At 25.7% G+C, this 24,048-nt stretch overlaps 1 protein-coding gene across 2 annotated transcripts in view; it reads right to left on the bottom strand.

Annotated features, from left to right (window-relative positions):
• Positions 1–23,836, bottom strand: part of LOC112693060 (poly(rC)-binding protein 2) — a 34,749-nt gene extending 10,913 nt beyond the window's left edge. For both annotated transcript variants that reach the window (XM_025567948.1, XM_025567947.1), the window contains exons 1-3: positions 23,744–23,836; positions 23,410–23,607; positions 2,281–2,393 (exon numbers count right to left, since the gene is read on the bottom strand). In XM_025567948.1, the coding sequence (XP_025423733.1) occupies positions 2,281–2,346 (66 nt within the window). In that variant the 5' untranslated portion in view covers positions 2,347–2,393; positions 23,410–23,607; positions 23,744–23,836. The remainder of the gene's footprint in view (positions 1–2,280; positions 2,394–23,409; positions 23,608–23,743) is intronic.
• Positions 23,837–24,048: the final 212 nt, after the last annotated feature.

Below are 24,048 nucleotides of genomic sequence, written 5' to 3'. Positions count from 1 at the left end.
TATTTAATTAAAATCATATGACTGAATTTATATTTAATGAATATAATGTCTAACGTAGTTTATATGCATATATTTAAATAGTTTAAGGTAACATAATTTCACAACATAGTTTATTAACAAAATATACATTTACATTATATTATAATGGGTGTTGGCATTTGAATCAAACTGGAGAATGATTCCAACGATCAATATACATACGTCGTACACAACGATACAAAATTAATTACGAGATTATTATTCAATCAATTGTTTAGTTAGAAACTACCAAATTGTAATTCAATACAATTCATATATGTTTCTAAATGGTTTCCATGTCACGTATAATTTCTTGTTAATAAGTTTGTTTTATTTTTAAAGATACTTAATACAATTATACATATTAACTACATTGCAATGTAATAACTTTTTATTTATAGTTATAGCTCATAATTTAAGATATGTTTATTTAATATTAATTTTGTATTCAACGAAAAAATACAATAGGAAAACCATAAATTATGAAAATCACAAAAAAAAAAAAAAAACCTATTTCCAATATCGAAGGCACACTTACATTTTTAATAAACAAATATCAAAATTGAAAAAATTAACAGGAAAAATTTATAATAAATTACTGCCAACAATATAGAATCATGTACAATACGTTGTTCATTATTTAGATATTGTAAAATATAATTTAATTAATAATATGTTAAAGTTAATGATATTTATAATTTGTACTTTAAAATGATATAAGAATTTTTGATATCCTTACCAAGTGTGAAATGTTATTTATTTTATTGGTATTTTGTACTTGTTAAAAATTCTACATTCTACTACATTCCTTTTGATATTAAAAAAAAAAAAAAAAATCAACATCATGGATTAAAAATAATATTTAATAAACTTATAGATGTATGTATCGTACATGTACACTATTAATGAATTCCATAAAAAAATTAATGAGTTTAGTTATTTAGAATTAAATTATTTACTTATTGTTTTTTAAATTATTATTTAAAATTATTTAGTTAATAAGTTATTAAATTTCAAGTAAATAATTCAAAATATTCGATCACGTGTAAGCAGATCAAAAGAATACTATTATTAACTATCGTATTATGTACTCGTAATATTCAAAAAAAATAAATCGTTAATGTGAATAGTCTAAGAGATGACGTAAAGATATAAAAATATTAAAAATGTAATTTCATGGGATAGAAAAATAAAATGATGTATATATAGTTTATTTTATGTAAAGTGGTTTAGATATTATACTGACAAGATGTGTCTTGGGTAAAACACAATTTGTTACGCAGCAACCCAAATGCTGTCCTGGGAGTATTCAATAAAATTGAACCAGATTTACCATTTACAATTTCCACAGTATTTTTGCTTCACTTTTAGAAATATTATGGAAGGGCACTTGAGGGAATATTATTCATATTCACTAAAAATGGATTTGCAATTGCTCTATTGCCTATAATCAGAACTGTTTTGAAATAACGTGAAAATAAAAAATAATCAAAATAATGTATAGATAAGAAAAAACAACTTTTGTCTTACAAAAACAAAAAACATAATTTTTTCATACAAATATCAAAATAATTGCTATATTATATTTGAATTTAGACAAATGTCAACATTTTACTATAGATAAGTAAAAATTTGGCCTATTTATATACATTGTTTACCTTAAAAAATTTTATACTTTAATGAAATATCGAAAGACCAGGTTTTCGGCTGTAAATTTGGTACAAATTTGGTTATCTTTTCAATTTAATTAAGAAAACAATTAAATATTTTTTTCCAACGTTGCTGAAATAAATGATTGCGTTTAGTACATTTCAAACTCAACTTCAGACGAACTTTGATGTTATTTTTATAATTGTTTTATATTTTTTATTTTAAAATATTCAATAATATAAAAATTATGAATGATGAAGTGATATTATTCGTATATGTAATAGTAAGCACTTCAACACAAAAGTTATGTTTTCCATTCAAATGTATATAAGGTCTTTCGCAGTCACCAAATTATTGTAGGTGAAATATAATGTTTAAATTAATATAATATATAGCAAAGTATATATGGTTTCACTTACGAGAATATTCTAAAGTAATGATAACGATGCTAAATGGATTATTCACTACGTTTTTTAAGGTTTCACGCGTTAACAAGGGAGCAGCAAAATTAAATTATTAGTTTATTTACTGTACACATACTTTTGGATAATTATATTTACATTGTGATTTCAAAATATTGAAAATATTTGAAAATCAAATTAATGTATTTACCTTTCCTTGCATAATTAGCCGAAGTGTTAGGCTGATGTTTGAATCTTCTTTTGATTTGGCGTCCATTTTGGTCCTTTTGTTTAAATCCCTGTAATCCTTGATTATTCGAGTTACTGGAACAAAAAAAAAAAAAAAACGTTATATTAAAATCTATAATTATATATTAATGAATTATAATTTATGAACAACAAATTACCGATTGTATTTATAATTATTTAAATTAAGTGTCATTAAAGCCAATTCTTTCTTTCTTTTTAATATAATTCGAGTTAATAAATATATGAAAATCTACGATAGCTAATAACATATCCTCATTAAAAATATAACTAAAACTTTAACTTTATTACTACTGCAAACTTAAAAGTTTATGTTTTATTTATAAATTGGTATCAACGTGTTGTATTAATTAAATTAATATTATTATTTTATAAAGTACGTTTAATGAGTAAGCCTAGAATGTAATTTTTAATTCGAACAATGATGTTTAAGTCGATATTTAAGAGTGTAATCCATTTAAATATTTTTTTTGGTACAAGTTATTAATATTATAACAAGTTTAAATTATTTAAAAAACATATTTTTTTTTTTAACATAATAAAAGTATAAGTTATTCCAGTATAAGTTTAATACCTAGTTAATAATACAAGCTATAAACTATTTTTTCGTGTATATCAATATTATTTATGACTAATTTTTTATTTAAATTAAAACCAAATAAACTATATACCACTGAGTAATTTATAAAAACGATCTTGCAATTATACACACTTCCCTAACCTTTAGCTCAAAGTACTCATGTAAATTGAGAAAATATATCATTAATGGTTTATAATAACCGATTTCAATAAAGATTTGATTGCATAAATAATTATTTTTACATATTTTATTTACGAAAAAAATAAACTGGCTTATGAAATAATACACCAATATATTTTTTTCATTCCTTTATATAGTATATTTATTAATTAGACAAAACTAATAATTACGATCAACATCTACTGATTCTATTACAAATTATATATTTACATTTAAACAGGTTTTGTTATATATAAACATCATCTGTAAGATTGAATGTTTAATATATCATTAATACACTATTTGTATGAACACTATCCTTGATGTAGTTAATACGAAAATAATACAAAATCGTATAATTTTCACATCGTCTCTGAGAAATGAATATTGATAAAAAATAAATACACATACTTATGTAAATACTTAGAAACATACATTAAGACTAGAAGTTGTAGTATTAATATAGATGGACAAATTTTTATTCATTGAATACATTCTAAGATCACAAGATTGTACACAGTACATTTTATAATTTTATCCACTTTTATATTAGTATGCTACCTTATTTAAATTACATAAAGCAATATCCAATAATTTCTATTAATCACAATCCATTAATAACATTAATTTTGTATGTTATATAAACGGAAAATCAAAAACAACGAGATGGAATTGGTTTCAATAATTATAGTTATCATTGAGTTTGATTTCCGAAGAAAATGGTATATTATAAATTAAACAATTTCTCCCAGATAACCTTATTTGTTGATAGAAGACAATAGATGATTTTCCATATAATATATTTTTATTTATAAATAGTTTATAACTGAAATATTAGTGAAAGTCGCATCAGAAATAAAAACTTATTACTTTTAGGTATATCAAAACTAAAGTCTTCTAGAGTCCAATAGTGACTTATTTGAATTTTTTATTTTAATGGATAATAGAATAAATTACATTTCAAAATAAACACATAAAAGGTTATTGCCCAACAACAATGTTACAATCATCTATACTTAAATTTAATATAACTACAAAATTTCTTAGAACAATCAAACACAAAGTTACATAACTCATTATAAGTAATTGTGATATTTAACTAAAATATTCAATATAGATTATTTATACACAATTCAACTAAAACATTTCAAACAAAACTTCCATTAATTAATAAGTGTGCATTTATTAATATTAAACTAATTATAATAATTGCTAGCCATCAGATCGAAAAAATAATATCTGGATAAAAGTTTACTGCTGTATTGTTCAGTATAATGTTATAGTTTTCATAAATGTATGCAATATGCATATTACATCATTATTAATTATATACAGTGATGTATGTTTTATCATTTATATGTTGAGCTTTGTAATATTTCAATAAAATATGTTTGATGGAATAATTTTTCCATCAACCTTATATATTGTTAGTTAATTATTATATAAGTTAAAATAATTATACTTCACAATTATTTTATTTTAAATGTCTATACAATTTTTTTTTTCTGGAATAGTCTATAGAACTTAGTAATTTTTGTAGAATTTTAACTGAACCCTAGTAGAACTGAAATATTTGCTGTCTTCTTTTATTTGAAAAGAAAAAAAAATATAGAGTATCATTGCTATCTAAGTGGGAAAATGTTAGGGAGAGTTTTTTTATACGTATACGTATAGACATCAAGTGTGTCTACACTACTAGGGTTGTACTTACTGTCTAGAAACCAAAGGAGAAAGTCTCTATAAAGAATGGTACTCGAAATTTGTGTGTGACCTGTTTTGTTTGTTACGCACACATCGTACTTTATGTAAAATTCCAAGTATTTATTATTATTATTATAGTTTTATGTCAACTGTGATTGTAGTTGAGTCAAAAATACTTATGTCATTATTCCTAGGATAAACATAATTTTTATGTATACATATATTAATAATAATTTTAGAGACTAAATACATTACATATAATATTTAACGTCATTGCAACCAAGAACTTTAAAATCATTTTTTAATTTAATTCATCAATTTATCAAAAAAGAAAATTAGGTTTAAAAAACTACTTTATTGGCCATAAACCTTACTAATAAAAAATAAATATACAACAAGAATAACATAATTTAATTTTCCTGATTATTAATTCAAAAATATTTTTAAAATTGAATTTTGATAAGCATTTTTGTACTTCGACTGAAATTTGTTTATATTTTAGCTGAAACGAAAATATCTTACTATATTAAAAATTAAAAAACCACTTATTTTCACTTGCGATGAATATTTTATTTAAATAACGATGTTTTCGCAAACATTATTTATTACAGATATTAAATAAATACTTAAACAGATATATTATAAAAAATATTGACTGGAACCTTAAGTTTTTTTTGTATTTTTATAAGAAGCGATATTTTGTTTAAATTGCATTCGCTTTCATTGTATCGCATCATTTATTTAAACTACAAAACCATATGGATCAATTTTATTCGTTAAAACTTAATAGGTACCTATAAGCTAATAATTTAAATTAATAATTTAAAAATAATAATCTTTTGACCTACATCGCTCATACCTGTTGAAAAAAATGAATCAGTGAATTGATTTAAAACTCTAACTTACAGTAATTTCTACACACTTGTTATATACACATATATTTACCCTCTCGAGTGTGCCAGCTGCTTAACGTGGAAGATGACAGGGATTGGGAGTACGACATGAATAGTGTGTGGCTGATCGGAATTCTAAATCAGTTGGTAAAAATTGAAATCTTGTCCCTAGCCATGATTCTTATAGAGTGAAAGATTAGACACAATTACGTCAGCTTAGAATGTTTATGGACTATCGATAGTTTTGTTATCCGATATTGTTTCTAACGATAGTTTGTTTTTATAAAATTTATCTTATATAAGGTCGATTTGTTAGTACACTACAAATGCATTTTAATTTGGCGTATATCCATTTTATTTACTGTCAATTGAAACTTACCATTTTTAGACAAGCAGGTTCGAATACCTTTTCACATAGTTTTGGACTATAACCAATTCAATCTAAATCTTTAACTACAATTAAGATCAATGATCAGTGTTATTTATCAATTGTAGAGCTAAAAATAAAATTAATTCTTAATAAAGAATAGATGTTAGATTTTAGCTAATAAATATAAATTTATAAGATAATGGCAGCATCAAAAACAAGCTAAATTCATAATATTAAGAATCTTAATACAAAATGACATATATTTACATAGTTTACTGGTTTAATTTACAAGAGTTTTTCTTGCGTATTATAAACTTCTAACTTCTATATAAAAACATAAATGTTTTTATGAATGTAATAAAAATTAATTTTTCCGAATTTAAAATAATATATTGGTATGAACATTCAACTGTTATATTAATATTACCAAAAAATGTTTCAAAATAGAGTGAAATATCATGTTTAAAACCATGTGAGGTATTTAATGGTAAATCATATGTTGTTTTAAAGTATTACATAAAAATTATTGTACTTACCTATATACTATTATGTTAAACCTGTCTAACCCAAGAACGTTTAATTTCAAAAATATAATTTATTTTCCCACGGTAAATTTAGATGGTAATTTAGTTAAGTGAATTTTTTTTTTTTTTTTATTTGAAAACTGGTAAGTGATGAAATATTTTCATGAATCCTCGCCTCATAAAATGAGAAAAGTGTTAAAAAATCCGTAAAGCCTACGTTATAAAAAATATATTATATAATAAATGTTATATTAAATTCTTCATTGGGTTAATGGGCCGAGTAGTTTCAAAGAATTTCAACTCAATCGTTTTTTATCGTAACAACTATAAACTATCGAAATCATAAATATTAATAATTCATTAACATAAAAAGCAACTACAACAATATAAATATGAAACAATTATACAAATTTTAATGAATGTAGGTTAAAATAAACATTTTAATAATTTTCAATACTCCTTTTGGATATCCGTTGGAAATATTGAATGAAAACTCTTTTCAACAATTTCTTATTTTAATACATTTACGGATAATTTATACGCTATTTTTTAAATCAATAATAAACAATAATATATAATTCCAAGTTGTTTTATTTTTTACTATATGATTAATAGTTGCTGTGAAGCTTATACTTATCTAAACTAATTAAAAAAATTCCCTCAATTAGTAAAATGTTACTTAAATGAGGCTTTCTGTATTCAATATATGTATTTAAGGTGAAGTAAGAATATATAAATGATTAATGTCACATAAGTTATTATTATTTTTCAATAATTTAATAATATATTAAAATTTGTTCATAAATATAAATTTTCGATATATCTTAGGATTTCACATTTTCTAAGAACAGTTGTATTTAAAGAACTTTAATTCAAAGTATGACAACTTAAAAATGTATATTAAGAAATTAATATTAATATAAAAAAAAAAAATTAAATTAATATTAAGGAACTAAGAATATAATTAGATAAAACCTTCTGTGTATATATACAGAGTAACTTACCAGTACTAAAAAAGTCTTACACTACATATAGTATTATATTATAACTCTTTTATCAGATAACAAAGGTAAATTTTTAGTTATTCAATCATCTTTATTTAATAATTCTAAAGCAATTAGATTACATACATTTGTAACTTTTATTACCTATTTAATTATTATAATATACCTTATGTTTGCTATACAAAAACTCAAACTTTCTCAATTGAACTGATTAATTGAATGTATGTTCGTTTTATTTTGTTAAAATAATACCATTCAAATTATTACGTATATATAATTACATTATGTATAAAATATTTTACTCATAACCTAGACGAATGTAATTGAAATTCCTTTTTGTTTCTACAAGTAAAACTAGATGAATATTTACATTTGGCTATTGTATTATAATAAAGGTCAATTATTATAATATTTAATTAATAATTTATCAATTTTCTAATCAAAATTCAAATATTTTTTATCAATTTATTTTGTTGATATAATAATTATGGGATTTGATTAATAAAATAAAAAACAATAAATTAATTATTAATATATTGTAAAATATAATTACTTATTATGTTCTCGTTTCAAAATTATATTATAAATGTATAAATAATAAATTTAAGCTTCCTTAAACTTCAAAAACGAATCGGGTATTAGGTAAATAAACTTTTTACGTTTTATGTACATAAGATTGTAAGGCTGTATCATTTTGTCGAGTTGAGCGGACGAAAAAACGAATAAAACGAAAAGAGTTCGGCGAATAATCGAAGAATCTCGAACCTTATCAAACCGAATACATAACATCGCGTGTAGCTTTATAACATTACAGTCTTAGTATCCATCATTTAACGTGACAGCGACATGAAAAAATGAAAAAACTTTAATTTTTTTTTTTCATTATCTTTCTACGGGCCTAACATTTTTATTCTGTTCGTTGGCGCTGACGAAGACTGACGTATAAAAATATAAAATAATATAAAAACGAAATAACAATTTAATGCTACGCGGAGTTCCTTTTGTCATATACGTTTTTAATCGTATCCAAGCCGCGTGTGTGCGTCTGCTCGAGGTTCCCTGCGAACTCAAAACCTCTTACACACATGTTATTTCACACTCGCGCCTACACACACATCTGTAAGAACGCACGTACGTGTACACACACGCGCGCACACGCATATATATATATATATATATATATATATATATATATATATATATATATATATATATATACATTACATCCGAATTCACCGAGCACCGCTACCGCCTGCAACTCGATAAAACTTCCGGTGGTCGTCGTTGGCGGCGGCGGTGATGCTGGCGCGGAGTGCGTGCGAGACGCCAAGCAGGCTCCGTCGGCGTTATGAGTGGTCGGTGTGAGTGAGCGGGTGGGGAAGGGTCGGTAGTGGGTGACGGAATCGATGCGGCGTGCTTGGTTATCGATAGTCACAGGCTGCGGCGGCGAATCCCGGGCGTCAGGCCGTCTACGTCATCCTCGAGCGTTTTAACACAAACACATACACACACGCGCGCGCGCGCCCGCACGCATGCACGAGCGCCCGCACACGCACGCGCGCACCATGCTCTCTCTAGGCCGTTGCTATTGACTACGGCGGCAGTCGCGACCGCTGTGGCTGCGCGCAATGATCGGCGGAAGGAACACGGGATGGGTCGCAGGGCAGTGACGTGATGAAGGGATGCGGGGTACGGGAAGCGAGTGCGAAAAGTCCCGTCGGGGGGTCTCATTGATTCATCTCGCGCGCATGGAGCGTTCGCTGCACGACTGTCCCGCGGCGCACGCGGTCCCATTAGTGGGATCGGCGGCGGCGGAGGTAGAGAACTCTCGGGGCCTTTCCGTTTTGCACCTACGACTCCAGGACAACACCATCACTACCACCACCACTACCACCAACACCCTCTATCGAAATCGCCGCACTTACACCGCCACCGCAGCCACCAGTCGTCAAGGCAACGGTCGACGACGAAACGGCAACCCCGTCGGCAGCGTGGGCTCCCGTTTTGCCAAATAATATTACACTCCGCGGCAGGGCTCCGGACCGTCTACCATCTCCGCCGTCACAATCACTGACCGAACACCGCCACCCACGCACCCCATTTCGACCACCCACAACTCCACTACCGTAAACACCCCGATTACTCTCATCTCGTACCAAATTTACGTTTCAAATACTCACAGGTGACCGATGGAGTGCATGCGTGGGAATACATAAACATTATTGTACATATTATACGAATGTCCACTGCGTTGGTTAGGTGAAAGGGGGAGTCGGAGAGAAGAAGGGTGGTTAATATATGCGTACGAATCCGATACGACTGTACATAGACGCGCTATAAATGTACCCGATACATGTGTACGAAACTGCTATATGATACGCGATATAATTCAATAATAATTTAAGTGCTTTCTAACTCCACCAGCTATATAAATTTCAAAAATGTATTGGTGGTTTTTCCGGAAACTTGCAATCATTGATATTATCAATATTAATTGTAATAGAAATGTGTGTAACACTAATTCCAAATGTTCGCTCAATCAAACATCTAGCACAAGTTCGTTATAAAGTTTAAGATGGGCATCCGGTTGGTATTTAAACAATTTAAAAGTTATGGAACGGAAATTTACAGGTACTCTGCCTTATATATACGTTAAGTATATCTTTAATAACTTACATGAAAAACATACGTTCAATCGAAAAAATGAGAGAAATAAGTGTAAATTATATACATTAGGCTTTCTCGACAATATTTTGATTATGTATGACTATTATATGACTAACATACTCACTGCATTACGAATAGACCACATAATATTATCATTCAAAATATAATACGTTTGACATGCTACCGAGATGTGCATCAACCATAGGCGGTTTGACATTTTTCAGATAGTAGTTCAAAAATAGTTAATACCACCCACCCATCAACCAAAAAGTCATACTAGGTACAAAAACTTGCCTAATTTTTATTAAATTACCAATTTTATATTACCTACTGCTGACAGACGCCAAGACCAAGTACCCACCTATTAAAATGACACCCCCCCCAAAATTGTTGGTGATTCAGTGAACCACAAAATTCATGATCAAGCCGTCCCTGACATCCACTAGTAATACAGACTATCAAAGTATCATTTAACTTAAGTTATTGTTATCATGATTCCTCGTGTACGGTAATATTGTAGGTTTAATATCATTAACAAGTTTTCATTAATTTTATAAGAACCAACTGACACCTCAGAATTCTCAATATTTGTGTACACTTACATGAAAACCGTACATGTAATTTCCTAATATTTTTCCTCCAAGTGTTAATAACACATTATAATACATATCTTACTATATCTATACATTATATCTTACTAATCGTATACTTTACGTGAGCTTTATTATATACCTTAACATGATATAACAATCAAACGGTAAGTACTTATTCATTTAAGCATCAAATAATAATTATATTAGTTAATGTTATATCATTATACTTCATTCGAAGTTTAATAAAAAATGAACTAGGGTAGTAAAACGTTACACAAACCCTAAGCAGCATTTTCCCAACAATAAATCTAATTTAAATACAGACATTTTACAGATCAATTTTTATAGTTATCAAAGTTTGCTATCCAAAAATGCTATAACAATATTTTAAAATATATTTTCGATAAATGATAATAAATTTCAATCAAAATGTCACTTTTCATTCAAAATTTTATTATAATTTTATTTCAGAAAAATGTTTTAAATTACATACAAATACTTTAGTTGAAAATCTCAAGTGATTCATAAATAAGTAGTTACTAAAAAATGTACTTCACTTATCGAAACTGATAAGGTTCTATATGGCATATTTTTAATATACATAATTTTTATTAGAAACTGAGAAAATTTTTATTTTAGACATTAAAATTAAAATAATGTTTTTCATATCAATAAAATTCCTATTTACTTTTTTCCTACGTTTTATTTAGTGCCTTACTATTTAAATCGATACTAAACATTTTCTTGAAAGTAATATATTAATACAATATAATATCCATCATAATAAAATTGATGCTCAAAAAATACACTATAAAACATGAATAAACTCAAAACTAATTATAAAACGCTATATTATCAATTAGCTCAGTTGATTTATTTGAACTAAATCAATTATAGTGATGAATACAGAATTTTTTAAATGGAACAGAATTTAAATATTCTCTGGATACTTGAATGCAGTCGCTCAGTTCTTAAAAGACAAACTTTTTTAATATTTTATAAATTTACATAACACTATAGTACTTGAATTGTAATTTACATTGTATTAATTTCATTATCTAAAAATTACATACATATATATCAGATTTACTACAATCTAATACTGTTGGAAATTTTTTTTAAAATAATTTTAGTACTCTTGTTTAAAGTTGTAAGTTATGAAAAAATATGTACTAAAGAAATGTTAAATATTATTAACAATATGGTAAGTCAGTAACATACAGTTTATAACTACCATCGCAAAAATGACGGAACATATTTAAATTTCACATTTCAAAGTTTTCGTCTAAACAGTGTCAGGATAGGTGATTTATTAGCTTCGCAACGGAATACCAAATATGCTGATGATGTCAACGTTAGATAACTTTGGTTCATATCAAAAACTTCATTAATTATATTTAAATTATAAAAACGATTAGAAAATGAAATAAAATGTATTAGTTTAAAAAAAAAAAAAAATTAAATAAGACATAAACGAAATAAGCAAAATAATTTAATATTAAGTTCAATTGTATACATATAATCTTGATTACATTTTTTTTCAATTAAATCTAAATTTACAAATATGTATATACTATATTATACTTGTATTATTCATACATATTATATTATACGTATATAATTGATATTAATTTAAAAAAATATAACTAAATATTATACTTAATTATTTTTGTGAATAAATTGAAACCAATAAAATACAATATGGAGTATATATAGGATATACATTTGATACTAAATAAAATATAACCATAAAAACGTAAAAAGTTATAAAACATTTTTAATAAAAATGGTTCTATTTATACTCCACAATACTTATCCACGATAATTATTTTTATTAAATTCACCTAAACACAGTCAAAATAGAATATTCATATTTTTATTCAAATGTTATTGGTGGGTAGAATAAAATATACTTTCTTGTGTGTCGTTAAAGATTTAACGTACATTTTCCTTTATAACTTTGAGTTTAACTATCCATTTTTAAAATCATTATTATAATATCCTCTCAACTGGTCGTTTATGCTAACTGTTAGGGTTTAGATTGAAAATTCAACTTGAGCAAATTATCTTCGATATAAAAATATAAGTATAGGTATTAAAATTAAATATTTAAATCTTTAATACTCAAATTATTCTATCTCCATGTTACCTAATAAAACAAGACCTGGAACACCATAAAATCGCACAAAAAATGATCAAAACGCAAGTTAAATCGTTTAAAATAACTTAACTGCGTAAAATTCTTACCTTTTAAAATAATCAATTAGAAACTTAAATACCACTTTTAATTGCAGATGTATATTAATAATTTGAGTGAAAAATCTATTTTAAATTAATAAAAACCATCTATCGAATTGATAAAAAAATTATTAGATAATTTGTACTTTTGAACACTATTTAATTAGTCACAATGAGTTTTTTGGTTTCAACTAAAACATTCAATTTATATTTAATTAAATGGAACTACAGTTAGTTATAGAAGAAAAATTACTTGTTTAAAATTGCTATACATTTTAATTCATAAAATATTACTTGTCCATAAATCATTTTTGAAGTTATCTTTATTTGTACATTTTTTTGAATAAAAATAAAAACAGTTCAACGTTTACTTCAATATTCTAATATTTTTTGTTTAATTATTTAATTTAAACTGTGTAATGATTTTTTCAAGGAAATTTATTCATTGAAAAATTCTGACTTCAATAACCGATTATTTTGATTTTCAAATACATGCATGAAATCCATTTTACTTCTATTGCACTACTCCTCTCTATTATATTTACTACTGTCAAATCAATTAAATTAAAATTTACTGGAATAATCTTCAAATCATATGGTGAGCTATAACACGATCTATAATTCATATTTTTATATGCAAAAATAAATTTATTTAATTATGCATAGTTGAATAAATAAATAAAATTAATTGTTAAATAATTACAAAAACATAATAAAACATTTAAAAAATATTTAAAAATATCATAACCGACAGTATAAAATGTCGATGTTACAAAAGAGACGAAATACTTATACTTCTAAATTCAATTAATTTGAATTGTTTTAATTACTTTTTGATTATAATAATATAGAAAAAAATTATGAGGTATATTAAAAACTATTTTCTCGTGGATATTAACCATAACTTATAAGTTTTTATTTCAGTTTTAAATTTTATATTGAAAATGAATTTGAAATATTAAAATAAATTATTTTTCTTTTGATGACTTTATTTAATATATATCAACGGATCCAGTTTTTTTTATTTAATTTAGTCTCATATACATATTAAAACATTAAGTTTCTTTCAAATTGTTGTCGACATTTTAAAAGTCATAATAGCTTAAGAAATCCATTCGAAATAAATTTATCTTTATCGCTATATATTCTGAAGATTTGATTTCCGAAATGCACAATTGTAGTGATTGTAAATGTCTTTACATTTGTTTAAAGTCTTGTTATGGTTACGGAGAGGAACGCATTAGTCGCGAGCAACTGTCAGGAATATACAGCAAACCATTTATCGACAGTCTCTAATGGTCATGTTTATTATTCTGTTAACAAGTTCCATTTTAAAAAAATATCAATTTATATATTCTAACAATACATAGTTACATTTATAAAATATATATCCTATTTTACCTAATAAAATTTAAATAATAAATTTTGTTAAAAACAACAATATAAAGGAATCTATAAATATCTAAAATATAATGACCTAAATTTTGAGCTATTCAGTGTTAATGAAAGTATAGTAAAACTACCTATATAATATTAAATGATAAAAATGGTTTTAATAAAAAAAAGTTATGTAAGGTTTGGGTTTTAAATACGAATTTAAATAATTTCAGAAAGAACATTTTTTGCCATAAGATAATTTGTATTTAACTAGAAACTAAAATATTAATTAATGAAACCGTATAAAAAGTATCTTAGTAATTTTTTCAGTATTGGTTAAGTTGATTTAATTTTTATATTTTTAAACCGAACAATTTCAATTCTAATCTGATTTAAATCTTATAGATCTTACAAAAACATAGTAGAACCTAGATAGAGACACTTTATAAATGACAACAAAAATTTAATTATTTGATTCTTTATAAAAATAATAATAATCAAATAGATTATGAATTAATTTAACATAAAATAATTTAACATTAACTTTATGATATACGTTTATTCGTATGTACATTTATGCCATAAAGTATTGGTTATAATATGTTTTTGACGTTCTCTTGGACAGTAGTCAAATTAATGTTACAGGTTGGTAACGTTCGAAAAAAAATGTCACCATTTTTTATTATGTTGAGCTCTATATTTTACAATTATCACTATTAAATATGTTATCAGTAACTGAAACATCATATGAAACAATAACAAATCGTATATACTTACAATAACGAATCTCGTAAAAATATTTATTTAAAGCATATAATACACAATTTATAACTAGCTCACACTTTGACAAATAATGTTTATTTTATGATTAATAATGTTTAAATGGCCAATATTATACAGGAAAATAAAAATAAATCATTTTGTTGTATAAATAATGTCCATAGACAAGTGGAATTCAAAATAATATCATCAATAAATTAATTTCAAACCAAATTGACCACATTATATTTTTTTAAGATTAAAATTATTTCTGATTCCTAAAATACTTTGTTACAAAAATTGTTAATATTTTGTCATAAATCTGTACTTCTATTAACTTTTTGGGTATAATACAGTACTTAAAAATATTTTCCTTTGGTTTAATGTAAATTGTAATATAAAGAAATATAAATAAAATAATTTAATAAAAACTTTTTTTTTTAATTATTTAATGTAATAATATGTAATAAACCAATGAACGTTTCAATATAAACACCAACTATCACCAGTGTCGTATTTAGTAATTTTGCGCCCCGACGCAAAAAAAAAAAAAAATTGGCGCCCATCTAAGGGGCCTAACCACGGAAAATATAGGAGATAGATTCTCATGAACCTTATAGATATTCTAAAATCAATGCTATTTTTATGTAGTAGGCACGCCATCACGGGAAAGCACGATTGAGCATAGACCTTTTTAGTAACACGATTGAGCATAGAATATTTTATGCGATGTTGCCACATTCACGTTGTCAACATTTTGTAATTTATTATTTTCACTTATTATTACAGCAATTATTATGATATCTGACGTGAGCCGTGAGCCGAGCCCCTCAGCTTTATCGGCAATGCTATCGATTAATAAATTAGTTTCGGAGCAAAACGACTTTTTAAACATTTAGCATCGGGGGAAAATATAAGATAATTAAGATACAATTCCAAAATTATTATAAAAATAATATCAGTGTTCGTTCGTTATTTGCAAATAAACACATTTCATATTGATTTTGAAATTGGAGCTCATCAGGCAATAACAGACGTGTTTGGATATATTAAAATAATTGGATGTAGATTTCATTTAGGACAATCATGGTGAAGAAAAGTAAAAAATAATAATTATTAAAAAGTAAAAAAGTACTATATTATATAATAATTATATAATATAGTACTTTTTTACTAAAATATAATAATTTGTTTGTAGATTGTTGGCGAACCTTCTCTCAGAATAGCATACATGGACAACAGTTATTGACTATGAAAATATGATATTCTTTTGCCATGTTATATATTGAATTATTATAATTATTTAAATAAATATTTTGTACCTATAATACATTTCAAAATTGAAAATGGCAACGTTGCAGTGTTTTTTATGCTCAATCGTGTTGGTTTTCTTTTGTATTTTAATTTTCTTTGATACGCTGACAATTTATGCTCAATCGTGTCGCAAAAAAGGTGTTTTATGCTCAATCATGTCGCAAAAAAGGTGTTTTATGCTCAATCGTGTCTCAGCCCGCCACCGCACGTCGCACGCGATAACATAATACGCCGTATTATTATAATAATACATTGACATTATCACAACAAATTTGGGAACTGATATTAGGTATACTAATAATATTCTAGATCGCTAATAACTATAGTGTTATAAATATATTAATAAATTAAATACATTAACATTAATTTATGATACTGTTATTAAAAAGAAAAAAATAATAATTTCAAAATAATTTTAAAAGTTCAATAATTTACAAGTGAGCAAATTTCCGACCACAAAATTTTGGCGCCCCCAAAAAACTTGCGCCCAGGGCAGTTATAGCTAATGCCCCCCTTAAATGCGGCCCTGACTTCACTCTAATTTATCTAATCATAAAGTATTTATTTCTAATTAATATAGCACTTAGCGTAAATCAGATCATGATAGTTACAGTTTAATACTTTGAAAAATATTAATAATCTAATAATTAATGGATGTAAAATATTTAGAATATTCCAGTGATAATTCGATATTAGAATTTTTCTAAATACATTAATAAATAATTAACTATTGGTAAATCGAGATTAGTCTAATTTAACATTGATTGCTTTTTAACCACTTATTATTTGCCATATTAAAATGTATTTTCGAACAAAATACTTTATATAATATTTATAACTCTGTATAACTCTTGACAGATTTTTTAATACGTACTATACTAAAAATTGTATTTTATCAAAATAATATATCAAATTATAATACAAAAAAGGAGTACCTACCAACTATTTATTGTTCGACATTATTAGTTGTCGGAAAATAAAATTTATTTTCCCGTTTCCAAAACGCGTTTTATATTTTCTCAATAATTTTGTCAATCGATCGATTTTTTTTTTCAATTTTATATTTAGTTACTTTACATCAAGGCGCGTCCTCAATGCATGGTGAATTCCAGTGAAAGAATCATTGGGAGATGCAACAGCGGCTGGTGCCAAAACAACGATAGGAAATAGCAACGAATTCGCACGCCGATTAAAACGGTAAACTATTTAGGCCGCGACAAGACGAGTGTACACAATCGGAATGAGCAAGACGAAGATATGTGTCTATTTTTGTTACGGTAGAGAATAAAATGTTATTTTATTTATGGTGGAGAGAAACATCGACGATGTTCCGTCACACAGACAGCCAAAATCTATTTGTCGTATAATCGATCTAACTGCCTAGTAGATATTATTGAAATTAAAGATTTTAAAACATTTTATGGTAAACGTATTATCACGAGCTGAAATTGTACTTTCTTTCTATGATTAAACACTTAAACATAAGTATAGTTTATTATTAAATATTTGTATTCTTATTGTTTAGAATATTACTATTTTAAGTACTTATTCTTAAAGTAAAAATTGTTTAAATTATTATTCAACCTTAAAATAAAAACTAAATAATGAAATCTTTAAAATGCAATACAAATATAAAATTGTTAATGAGAAATGTTAGAAATATCAAATATTTCTTAAATCTAACTATAAATAAAGAAAAATACTAACAAACTATCAATTTCTATTGATACTTAAAACAGAATTGGTAAAAAACGGGTTTAAGTGATTCAATTGTTGCCTGTCCTTGACTGTTTTAGGTAGTTCGATTCTTATTATTATCGAAATCGGTCATCATTGAATTTAAAAATCGATATCACACGGAGTTCCACCAAAAGGATTATTTATTTTAGTTAAAAAAATGTAATAATAAGAGATTAAAATTATTTAAAATAGACATTCTTACTTTTGCATAGCATTTAAAAATACATTGTTTTATTTTAAAAAAATAATAATTAGTATCTTTGATAATTAGTATTACTATATAGATGGATATTTAATATATATATATATGAAAATCTGAAAAAATAAAAAAAATATATAGTACGTAATGGTTTTTAATGAGTTAAAATACAAATACAAATATAGGTATATTTCTTTGTAGATTAATTTTAGTATTTTTTCCGAGAAATACTATATTAATTTAAATTCTGTCAAACACTGACTGTAGCTATTTAGTAAACCGAAGTTTAAACAGGATAGAGGCACAATAATACTGAGGATAAAATACAATGACACTAACTTTAAAGCAATATTGTGGGACTTGTAGTTATTCATAATTTTATCAATTAGTGAAAGTTTAACGCATTGTTGTGTAACTATAACTTAGGAGTATAAATTTAATATTTTTCTTTTTTGTTTCTTATATAATATAATCAACTTTTAACTATTATAAATTATATTTCATAATACTTATTAAAATTAATTCATCGCAGTGAGATAATAATTGTTTCTAAATACATACGTATACATTGAATTATTCTTTGAATACGATAACTAAAAGAAGTTTTGAAGATAATCTATACTAAAAAATGAATACCAATTAAGTTTAGGAATATAAATTAGTTATAAGAAAAATCAAACAAAAAAACAATTTTATTATATCGTCATAAAATAACTACGTTTTTTACAAGCAAATAAAAAACGCATGTGAGAATTATTTTAATACATTATAATATCATCATTAAAAGATTCTTTAATTGTAATATAAATTTTTAAAACTGATAATATTAGAATAATTATATTCATCTATGCAATAAATTAAACACACAATACATTATATCATATTTAAATATAAATATAAACTAAAAGTTTATAATGGCATTTTATATATTAAAGAAAACATTATAAATTAAATAACTACCAACTAAATAATTTGTTTATACTTTATTTTAACTTACAATACCTGAGGATATTAATTCAAAAGTATGTTGTATTTATAAAATAATTTATCAACATTCAATATAAATTTCAAACTACAAAGAGAACAAATATAACGTAGAAACAGAATACATACGACATTAGCATTAATATTTCATGTTCAATCGTAAACTACAAAAAAGAAAAGTGCATTTATTTTTTATAAAAGTTTATATTTTCCCTATTGGGTTTTTTTTTTTTCACAGAATATCTTTAATCGCTCATCACAACAGGTAAACAATGAAAATTTATTTGACAACTTTTCCGTATTCGAATGGTTTATATTTTTCTCTTAAATTTCAATTTTTAAAACCAACTTAAATTTTTAATTATAAAACTTGTTTTTTTATACACCTGGTACAGTGAAAATTATTATTTAATAGAAGTTTCACCAGTATTTATTGATTGTTTTTTAAATTAGTTTTCGACAAAATTAGAAGAAAAATACAATTCCTATAAAATAAAGACATTATACACATCGTATTTCCAATAAAGTATACAAAACTAAGGTATTAATTTTTTTATAGTATTTGCTGTAATAATATAATTTTATAAACACGATTATAAAACAATGAAAAAAAATCATTAACATAAATTGCAATCAAGTTAATAAAGTCTAGAATTACACTTTAGGATACGCTTTATTTATTTTAAGTTTTCTTTAGAAATAATAATAAAAACATAATTATTTGTTACTAAAAACGATTTTTACTTTTGGAGGTTTAAAAATTGTATTATTTCAATTGTATGGGGTTTTAATTTAAAGTAAAACTATTCAAAAAGTCTATTAAAATAAAACTCAAAACAAATTCGTGAATGCTACAGACCATTTTCAATTTAATTAATTATTTTCTATACATATATTAATATATTAGTAGAAATATAATTATGAAAAATAATTCTTAAACTTGTTTTTAAATTTCTACAAAAAAAAAAAAAAATTCTACATACTATCTAGAACTAAGCACATGAGAGAAATAACTAATTTTTTAAACCGCATACTTAAAAATAATTGTAATCTAATGTTTTATTCTGAGATTTATATCGATCTGTATAACGAAACAGTTGGATATCTAAATTGATAGATGGTTGGTTAGATGTCGTTTTTATTAATTTCAATTGCTATCGTGTGAATATAGTTTATGTACACTTTGGAAACGTATAGATTATATGTATATATATATATATTTATTATTCTTTATATAACAAACATGTATATATAATATACTATTAGTATATACTATAGAACAAAATACAATTGACGTGCATATAACACAGTCAGCAGCGGATTGCCCTTCGCGCGCCATCATCATTATTTTCGCAACGTTATAATATCAAAATCATTACGATGGGCAATGGTTGAACGCGAGGTTTAATTTCCATCGTTATCCCTTTGTTGAAAACATAAACACATGTATAAATATATACCGTATATGTATATGTGTGTGTATTCGTCAAGATATGAAGTATTTAAAACCCTCTAACCCGAGATCCATTTTTCATGATTCATACACCTGATTTGTGCTGTATTCACGTACTGTTGTCCGAGAAATAATAATAATAATTACATGTATGTACAAGGCTTATATACATATATATATATATATTCATATTATATGATTTGCGTAGATATTTGAGTATTACATTTTCAAAAGGTACGAGGCTTATGCGATGTCACTTTATTTTTTTGGGGTCAAAGGGAAAATGTATCCATGATGTACACTTACACGTTGTATAGAATGAATGAATGACAATTTTCACTTCTCCGACTTTTTAGTTCACGTCTCAAACCCTCTACCTCTATCATCATCCTCTAGAAATCCCCAAACTCAAAGCGTACGTGTTGACCGTGTACGTGCTCTGTCAGTTTTCGGAAATCGTGAAAGAGTTTATACTATGGACCAAAGTAGAAAATCTGATAAAATAAAGTTTTTGTGCTTGCTATATTTTATCCGAATCGTTGATATTTTTCGGTTTCTCAGTTTTTCACGTTACAATTGTTAAAGGTCAAGACAATTCACCATTTTAGGAACACAAACGCTATTACTTGTTGCGTGAACCGCAACAACCAAACGGGCTCCAAATATGAAATAAAAATATAAGTAAAGAGTTCCAAAATGATTTATGAAGTTATTATGGTATGCTATTGATATCAAACTTTAATGCTCATTCGATAGTGATTAATATAATATCTTGTATGTCGATATACTCTAAATGTTTGATTGTTAAATCATACTACAATATTTAAACATATTTAATTAAATTCCAACGTTAATATATTATAACTAACCTGTTATGAATAATTGTAGTTAAATAACAACATATTTTAAATTTTTACATTCTATACTTTAATTTTATTATTATTATTATTATTTTTTTTTTTTTTTGTAAAAATTCTAATAACTATTATTAGAATCTTCATTAATTATAATTTTCTTTGATGTAAACCACAAACGAAAATTAAATTCAATGCAAAAAATAGTAAAAATAAATTGTACAAGCTAAATTTGATTGTAAATTTAAAAAATATAAATTAATTATTTAGATAATAAAAATTTACATCGATTATACAAATTTGCAAAAGATAAATTTAGAATTACTTTTCTGTGTGTTTAATGTAATATTCTATCATCAATTTTTAAATAAACTGTACTTAAATCTATTGTCATATATATGATATAGATGTTACGTGGCTTCTCATGAACGTATGGTTTCTTTTTTTTAAAAATTGAATACACCTTTAGTAATTTATACTGTTAATGTAGTTTTAAAAAATATAACTGTTAAACTATTTTTTGTACATTATTAACATAAAAATATAATATTAACTTAAAAATTATTAATTCAAATTACGTTAACTGCACTTATATGACACAAGACAAATAAAATACATTTATTATACATCGCTATTAATGTTATATAAAATATAAAAGAAATATTTTTTAATTATATTATTCTAATGTTAAATGATTGTTCTATGCTAGGAAATAAAACTAATAATCATCTTTTGAGATAAAAGAAATAATTTCAACTCAATTATTTTCAGTAAATAATTAGAAAATAACTGTATTAATTAACACATTTATTGAAAGCCAATATTTTGTTTTTAATTTTAATTATGTGTAACTTTAATAAGAGGTTAAAATTCTATTAAAAATTTGTTAAATAAATTGCAGATTTAAACTTCTAAGTAATACATATTTTCTTAGTGTATAGTATATATGTACCCGTATATACCTATTAACTAAATTATAATAATGATTTAATCAAAGGTTGATTGATGTCTCATACACTTTTAAATTGATTTAATATCTTGGATTTAAATGTATGGTATATTATATATAAATCATTTACCACTCACTATTTACATATAAAAACATAAATTCCCACGCCTAAAATTTCTAAGACTAGTGAATTAGGAAACCTTTTAAAGATTACAATTGTACAATACGTGTTTAACGTACAATTTGTAAATAATGTATTTTAACAATTTTCTTTAAAAATCAATAATACATAAATGATAAAAGTATAAAATTATTTTACAAAATCATAGCAAAAAACCTAAACCCATTAGAAAATGTTTCAGGTGCTTGAATATAATTAATTGATGTACATCAAAAGATTATGCGTTGTTTATTTTAATCCATGAACAATAACCTGAACAATAACTACAACGTCCAAACCTCTCGGAAACGATCGACTTCACTATTCTGTACATAATAAATCCATTATTTACATTTAGTACTGAAGATTTCGAGTTTCCAAGTGTTTCACACAGATCCTACGTAGTTAAAAATGTTGTTTTAACATCTGAACCAATTAAAATGGATAACACTTAATTTCGTAGTAAATATGTTTCGACCGTCTACGGGTCCGTGTTATTCAGAATTTGCCGTTTCCAAACACGGTTGCGCAAGTTAAATTTTTTTATTTACTAACCTTTGATTGACTGTCTGTTCTAGCGCCCGTTTGCGAGGACGCTAATACAACGTGGAGGTAATGTGGTCGATCGGATGTGTGAAAGCGGAGACGGAGATGACAATTGCGTGTGGCAAGTCGAAACCGGTTGAGTCGTGGGTGCTGAGCTTCAACGTTAGTGAATCGACGGGAATGCGTTATAGCAGACCTGCTAGCGTGCTTGAATATCAACAGAACACAAAAATGTAAAATATTTCTGTAAAAATGGTATTACAAAGTAATCTTTGTCGAGTTAATCTTAAAACGATCCGTAATCAGTCGATCGTTTTGCAGTAAAATAATAATATATTATTACGTTTGGTGGCCGCTGACCGTGCAACGGTTACTCGCGCGGACGGGTCACGGTGGTCGTCGCGGCTACAGTGACGGTGGAGATGATGTTGGTGGTGGCGGTGGTGGTTATGGCAATGGTGACCGACGGTTACGGTGGTGTTGGTGGTGATGGTGTTAGGTGCCGTAGGTTGCGTGGTGGCGGGAGTGATGGTAGGGGCGACAATTGCGGTGGTGACTATATGGTGACGGTAACGTTTGACGATGATGTGCGGTGGTGGGATGACGAAGTGCGAGTAAAGTCCGGCGAGACGACCGCGACGACGGTGG

Source organism: Sipha flava, unplaced genomic scaffold (assembly GCF_003268045.1).
Source record: "Sipha flava isolate LNK unplaced genomic scaffold, YSA_version1 80_pilon_pilon, whole genome shotgun sequence".
NCBI classification, from domain to species: domain Eukaryota; kingdom Metazoa; phylum Arthropoda; class Insecta; order Hemiptera; family Aphididae; genus Sipha; species Sipha flava.
This window is presented reverse-complemented; position numbering and strand designations above follow the sequence as displayed.